This window comes from Cariama cristata, unplaced genomic scaffold (genome assembly GCF_000690535.1).
Source record: "Cariama cristata isolate BGI_N322 unplaced genomic scaffold, ASM69053v1 scaffold14799, whole genome shotgun sequence".
NCBI lineage: Eukaryota > Metazoa > Chordata > Aves > Cariamiformes > Cariamidae > Cariama > Cariama cristata.
In genome coordinates, this window is record NW_009635355.1 from 1 (window position 1) to 7,308 (window position 7,308).

The window sequence follows — 7,308 nt, forward strand, 5'->3', positions numbered from 1 at the left end:
AAAGGCAAGGAGGACCACGGGAGAAAAACCACGAGGACCACAGGGCATGGAGAAGCTGATATGGGGCAGGAGCGAAGGGACTCGAGCAGAAGCTGGAAGGGGAGACCTCTGAAAATGAGGAGCAAAGCACAAGGCAAGCTGTCCTCCTCTCCTAGCAGCAAGATCTCGTGGTGAGGAAAAGAGATTGGAGTGGCTGGGAAAGAGCTGGAGCTGAGGTGGCTCTGAGAGACAGACAGGCAGACAGCAAGACCTGCTTTCACAAGCTTCTGGTCCATAGTGGAAAAGATGAATGGCACCGAACGGGATGTAAAGCCACTATAGGTTATTATAACGCATCATCTGCTGTGTTTAGCAGAGCTGAAGAATTTCACCTGGTTGTTCTTGCATTGCTGAATGTCTTCCAGCAAAGCCGTCCTTCTGGCTTTGAGGTTACCAAGGGATGGAGCATCCCCTGATTCCCTCAGCAGTTTGCTCCGAAGTGAATCATCCTTGCTGCTAAGGGGACCTGCTGTGGGATATCCTGGTTAGCAGCAGCCACTGTGTCCCTCGGGAAAAAAACTGCTCTGGAAGTACAGCCTGCATCCTTTGCTCTTTGCCTTTCCTCTTTTCTACTGAGTCACCCTGTAAAGATTTACCCCCCTGGGGCCTGTTAGCTCCCGCTTCCCCCTCTGGGTTATCTGTTTATTTTGTCAGTGAGTTTTTTCCTACTTGCTTCCAGCTCTTTCCTAAAAACTGCTGAATAATAAGAGGCTGGAGTGGGTGTGTAACTAAAGATCACATGCAAAAAATGGGAAAGGAAGAGAGCCCTTAGGGAGTCTTTCCTTCTTCCCTCCCATCTGTCCCGGGGTGATCAGATACTGGAAACAGTTGGAAACTCCTCAGCTAACCAAGAGCCGTGCTGGGAAAACCCTGAGATGGTGCAGCCACCCCCTCATTCAAACGCCAGTACAGTAGCCTCCAAGCTGGCCACTGGTACTGGTATTCCCCTGGGTAAGGAGCGTTTGGGTCTCATTATTTCCACTAGACTTTTTGGATGAGAATCTGCACCTGAAATCCCCTGAAAACACCCGCAGGTTGAGGCTTGCGGTCGATGGGCTTTGATGCAACGGTCCCTGTTGCCTCCATCCTGCTTTCATCTAGGTGAGTTCAACCTCTGGGCAGGTTGACCACCCTTTGCCAAAGTCCACCCTGACGTCACACCTCGGTGGCAAAGTCCTCACGTGCCTCTCTGACCCTGGGGCACGGTGACCTGGTTACGCAGACCGTCCCTGCTCTGCCAGCGGGGTTTGGAGCTGCAGCATCAGGTCCTGCAGCCGGACTCCCCCGCGGTGAGTCGGCAGCCAGCCGGTGGGGTGAAGACCACCTGGAACACAAGAGTGAGGGGCTCAGCATCCCAATTCTCTCCGTAAAGCTTGCCACCATGTCATTTCCAAGGAAATTAGCAGCACAGCATCCAAATAAGAAAGTGAAATGATAAAGATGTATCCTTGACCATACTAAATAAATTAAATTAATGTAGAAGAGGATTTGCACTGGCAGGTTGTGCCCACGTGAAACAGGAGATCACGTTTCTCCTGAGTGATACGTGAGGGCCTAGAGGAACACCCAAGATTTCAGCAGCACTGTTTTTAGGACCACGCATCTGTCCGCAGGTTTGCAAAATTTCATAAGGCATCTTTCCAAGAGCACAACAGCCCCAGATGGGTTTGGGGAGAGCGCTTAGCATATTGAAGGCCTTATAAAAGTTGGTTAAATTTGAAGTGAATGGAAATTAAAAGTGAAGGTCCAGAAAAGAGGATCAGCTTGTGACGCTGCTATCAAAGCTTTTAATCCAACTGTGGAAACACGCTTCTTTCTGCTTCCTTTTTGCCCTTCTGTTACTAAAAAGAGCATTGTTCTGGGAATGTTGGAGATTGCAGCTGCCAACCTCCAGCCTGAGCCACAGGCAATGGGGGCAGAGACCAGAGAGCACAGGGGGTCCGGCCTCCGGGGACAAGCACAGGAGCAGTGGCCAGCCCAGCAAGCACCTGCAGAGCAGGGCTGGGATGCTGAGCCAGGGCCTGGGGAGCAGGGATCATGCTGCGGGGCTCCCCCATGTACGGAGAAAGTACCAGCGTGAGGGAAGAGATGTGCCGAGGAATGCTGGTGAAATTAATCTTACACAAATATTTTATTTCCCCTTCTTTTGATTCAGCTGCGGGATGGATTCAAAGCTTACTGATGTTTACTCCATCACTTGAGCAGTAGGTGGGTGAAAGCACAGGGTATGGGTAACCATGCAGTGACGCTGGGCAGCAGTACCTTTACCTAGACCCACAGCAGCACCAGGAATAGAAAACATCTGATTTCTTCTGCTTTACTCTTTTCACAGATTCTCCCACAGACAGAAGCAAGAACCGGGTCTGGAGGAAGAGAAACTACGTGAAAACAAGCACTGGAACTCACTGTGATTCCCCAGCCTCCCCTCCTGCGCTAGCAAACCTGGGGGAGTTTTCTGTCCAGGCAGAGAAATTGTCACAGTGACTGGCAAAGCTGCACATCAGAGGGTGGGATTCATTTCAAAGTTACACATCAAAGTCTGAGCTAGGTATTAGATTTCCTACAAAACTGATGCAGTTGAATAAGCACCATCAGAGAGAGGTTAACGTCACAGGAAGGCAGTGCCTAAGATAAGCAGGACACGGCATCCTCCAAGGACACCTCTCGCTTTCTGCTGCCTTTAAAAGGATCCGGGAGGATTGGTTTAGTCTAGAGACCAGATTTAGGAACCATCCCTGGTGACTTCTCAGCTACATGACTGCTTTCCCCACCCGTTGCTCTCTTGTCATGAGGACGAGATTATAATAGAGGAGGTCACCAAATGATGACAAGACACTTCCCATGCAGATTTTGAGTGGGAGCTCAGCAGCTCATCCCCGGTAGCACAGGCAGCAGTTAAACTCCCTTCCTTGGCACCGCTGGGAAAGGTCTGTGGAGTGACTATGCCATAGTTTTGCCTCTCAGACTTCCCAGCGGGTAGCAATCGGCAACCTGGAGCTGCCTACGGGAAAGCAGGTTGCAGCTCGTGGGCTTCCCACAGCCCAGTCCTGGGAGGACTCAGCAGCAAAGTCTAAATAAGCAAACCTGCCAAAGTTCAGTTCCAGTTTGAGGGCTCCTTATCAGTAGTGTCTTTTTCACAAGCTATTTCTGTTTGCCTTTCCTCTCCAGGCCATGTGTTTAGCTACAACCAGCAAACATGCTGGGACCTTATTTTCAGGACTTAGACCCTCAACAGCCACTTTGCTCTTTGAAATATTTCATTTTTCCCCACTTTGGCTAAAGGGCTAAAGCTTTCTATGTTCAGCAGTTCTTCCATCCAGCCCCAGTGTGCTTTGCTCTCTCAGTGCACACTGGCTGAGCAGAAGTGCCCCATGTCCATGCATCCCAGGAGGAGAAGCTGGTGGTGTCCCACCCCGTGGGTATTTTGAGCAGCCGACTCAAGGATAGCCCTAATGGTCATCACTCAAAAGGAAACTGTTGAAGGAAAACCCGACAGACCAGCAAGAAACATGATAATAAAGAGAAGAAAATGCTTCAATCTAAATGTGGGATATTTATCTGTAAAGACCATCAGAGTCCCAAGCGGAGAAACCACATATGGGAAACATATAGCTGGACTTTGCGGAGGTCGCTCACAGCTGGATCTGCCCTGCTTTTCAGGTCACAGTAGCGACCCAAAAGCTCAGTGGCGTTGCAGAGCTGGAAGATGTGCCCTTGAAAAGGCCCTAACACCAAACCCATTGGGTTTTGGTCCCACTGCAATGTGCAGGTGGCTTCCATCACGGCATTCATGCCTCTCAGATCCCCATACGAGAAGGATGCGATGTGCCCAGCTCTCTCCCACTCACCCATTCTTTAGCAAAAAGACTTCGCAGGACCATAAGCCAAATCACCACCTTGCAGGGACTTGGGCCCTTTGCAGTCTGTAGCGTCTTCAGGAACCGATTAAACTCGGCAATCAGAAAGTTCATGCATGGAAAAAAAAATAAAAATGGACAGTTGGTGGGCCGAGGGGTTAGCAGGCTGTGCTGTGCACAACCAGCAAAGCACCCATCTCCTAAACCCTTTCCCACGCCGTTTTAGGGGGAATAACGATATTCACAGTCCGACCCATCGGCGAGCTCTCCGCGTCCCCCTCCAGCCTGGCCCTTTAAGTAACTTGAGCCTCTGGGCTGCAAATCCCAGTCTCTAACTAAAAGGATGGAAAAGCAGTTTTCCCCCTTCTGGGTCTTTTCTTTTAAAAGCAACTGTTTCTTCTCCTTTCCCTTCTGGTGGGAAGAGGTGGCTCACCAAGGGACAGAGCAGCTTTCTGAGCATCCCCCTCCCATATCAAGGCAAATTGGGAATTTTTCCACCCCACAACGCTTCTGGCACCTCTTTTTTGCAGCTTTTCTCCCCTCCCACTGGTCTTTGGCAAACCTCAGCTGATTTCCAAACCCTCCGTGGCTTCTGGGGGTTGGTGCAAAGGTTTAATTATTTGCTTTTCCAAGGGTCTGTAAGGCGGGGATAGGCAGAAGGTCAGACCCCATTGCCTGACGCTGCAAATCTTGCCCACTTTTGTTGTATAGTCCCCCTCCCACCCTCCTTCCTCCCCCGTCTCCCGCCCAGCTCCCAGAGCCCACCATGAATCCGCAGGCAGTTTTGGGATACGTTTGCCTGTTTTCTTTTTCCTTCATGAGCACAACAAAAGGTAAGAAAATTGGGGCTGCTTTGGATCCAGGGACACAACAAGGTCCGGATGCTCCAATGCTCCGGGATGCTCATCCCAGCACACAAAGAGCCTCCCAGGGCTGGCCGTAACGCGGCATCTCCCCTGTCTCCGGCTGGGAAGGGAAGTGTTATTGCCACAACTGCAAACGGTCTGAGCATCTCCCAAGGTGGGGAAATTTTGGGGGATGTTGGAAGTCCTCCCTGGGGGTTGAGGAAAACTGGAGAGCTGGAGCTTTTTTAACTGCACACGTTGCAGAAAGCTAGTAACTCTTCAGGCTGACTCACGGAGGAAAGCCCCAGGGAGTGAGCTGGATTTCCATCGATTCCTTTCCATTGTTATTATAACAAAAATAGCAAAACCATAAAACATTTCAGAAGCCCAGCAACTGCATCAGATTTGTGGGAGAATTTCAAGTGATTTTAGAAACAGATTAGACTGGTTATGTCGTGGCAAAGGCAGCCCTCCCCGCTACTATCATATTTGTATATGAACAGGAGAAGGGACTCCAAATAATTCTAGATAAGTAAGATTTAGTTTTGATCTAAAGCTGCCCCCACCAACTTCATTTTGCTCTATCGCAAAGTCCGTGATTTAATTAAGAGTTAGCAGTTCTGATGAGAAACACAATATGAAGAATATAGCCTCTCTTCTCCCCTAAATAAAAATGCTAACGTTGCCCCTGTTAATGCACAATGCTGCAAAGACACTTTGAGATATCCCTCCTGTCTGTGGGCACGCTCAGGAAACTTTGCTTCAGGATTAAAGTGTGTTTCTCTGACACTTTCAAAAAGTCCTGAAGTCCCCAGGCAGAGCCCCAGCTCTGGCCAGCATTTGTAAGGCAGGACTGGAAACGCAAGCAGGAATCGGCTGTCACCCTGAGAACACCCAAATATCCAAACCGCAGGCACAAATAATTTCCCATTAAAACCTTCCCATGTTCCCCCGCCCCCAACATGTCAGCTATACCTCCTGACAAAAATGACACTTCCAGGAGGCAAAGCGATGCAGGTCGCAAGCATCCCTGCAAGACCAGTTCCTCTCTAGGATGGAGGATGCTGGCTGCAGCAAGTGGAGGGACTGAGGTCTGCGACCGCCTACCTTCAACATTTGCATCTTTCCTTAGGAGATTTGCAGCTTCTTTCTTTCCAGCCTGGGACCCTGTATCAGTACCGCTATACCCTGGATGTCCAGCTGGACCACGTGTCCGTGCCATCCCCACGGGGAGCCTGGCTGCGGGCTGAGGCTTTGGTCCAGCTGCACCGGCTCTGGAGGGACCAAGACGGGGAAGAGCTGCTCCAGGTGCAGGTGCGTGAGGTGGTAAAGCCATTGCAGCTGGGTACTCCTCCTGGGAGCAGTGATGCTCACTTTCTTTAGGCTCTTCCCTTTCTAGCCCAAGCCATCTGAAAAATGACCTCTCTGACCAAGAGGCCATCGCCTGCAGGTAAAAATGTATAGCGACTTTAGAGCAGACATGCTTGCTCACGGCTTTCCACTATCTTCTGCTGTCCTAGATCCGCAACCTGAAAGCCCAACAGGAGCCAGAAGAGGAGAGGAGCCCGGGTGGCACTGGAGGTGCCCCTGCAGAGATTGCGCTGAGCCAAGAGGCACAGGCAGAGCTGCAGCAGCCGGTGTTCATCTCCTGGAGCAGTGGGAAGGTCAGCTGGACACCTCCTGGGCTTGCTCATGCCCTCCACAGAGCACTCCTGCCCGCATCCCAAATTTTCCCAGCTGCAAAGCCCATGCAAACTCCTTCTTTGCCTCTGATTTCATATCAGAGCAGAAGGAACCGGACAGAGCGGCAAATGTAGGAACAGACGGTCTCCCATGGGGTCCGTATGACCTTAGATGGAGCCTCATCCTCCAAAGGGGCCACAGGCTCGGCTGGAGCTGCAGCATCCCGTGTTAAAAGGGCTTCAGTCCTAACCACGGGATATAAGCTCCTTTCTGACCTCCTCCTCTAAGCCTTTGGAAAACCAGGGAGGGGGAAAAAGGGAAATTTTGTGGGCATGCATCCACAAAGCTTGTGCTATTGAGGGATATGATCCTACTTCAGATGAATCTTCAGGTATCTACAGGGTGTTGCTTAGGTTGCAGGGGAGATGCCTTTCAGCAGGGAAGGCAGCAGAGAGTCTGCAGGGCCCCCAGAGCCGTCCCCCCCCCCAGCCAGACACCACCTCTTGCCCTCCCAGGTCAAAGCCTTCTACGGGGACGAAGCAGAAAGCATCCTGATCTCAAACCTGAAGCGAGGCCTCGTCAGTCTGCTCCAGCTCCAGCCCCACGCCGGCACCGCGGTGGAGGTAGGTGCAGAGCTGGGGCCAGATCCTGCCCAAAAGCCAGGGACCATGCCGCAGCAGGAGAGCTGGCCCCGAAGCCCAGCCAGGCAAGGTGCTTCAGCAGAGGAGGCAAAATTCAGGATAAACATCATGGGCTTTGCTGCTCCAGCTGCCGCCTGGGCCGTGAGTGAGGATGCCTGTTGGAAAGACAGAAGATTTAAAATAAAACAATCTGTAGATGATTTTCAGGAACAGGCACACTTAGAAAATCCTCGTCTTTCCCTG

The 7,308-nt window shown here is 51.2% G+C and overlaps 1 protein-coding gene across 1 annotated transcript in view; it reads left to right on the plus strand.

Moving 5' to 3' along the window:
* Positions 1-5,873: 5,873 nt before the first annotated feature.
* LOC104167298 (microsomal triglyceride transfer protein large subunit-like) overlaps positions 5,874-7,308 on the plus strand; it is a gene marked incomplete at its 5' end in the record, with an annotated part of 11,004 nt that continues 9,569 nt past the window's right edge. The window contains 3 exons of the mRNA XM_009707519.1: positions 5,874-6,055; positions 6,262-6,405; positions 6,940-7,047. Coding sequence (XP_009705821.1) covers positions 5,874-6,055; positions 6,262-6,405; positions 6,940-7,047 — 434 coding nt within the window. The remainder of the gene's footprint in view (positions 6,056-6,261; positions 6,406-6,939; positions 7,048-7,308) is intronic.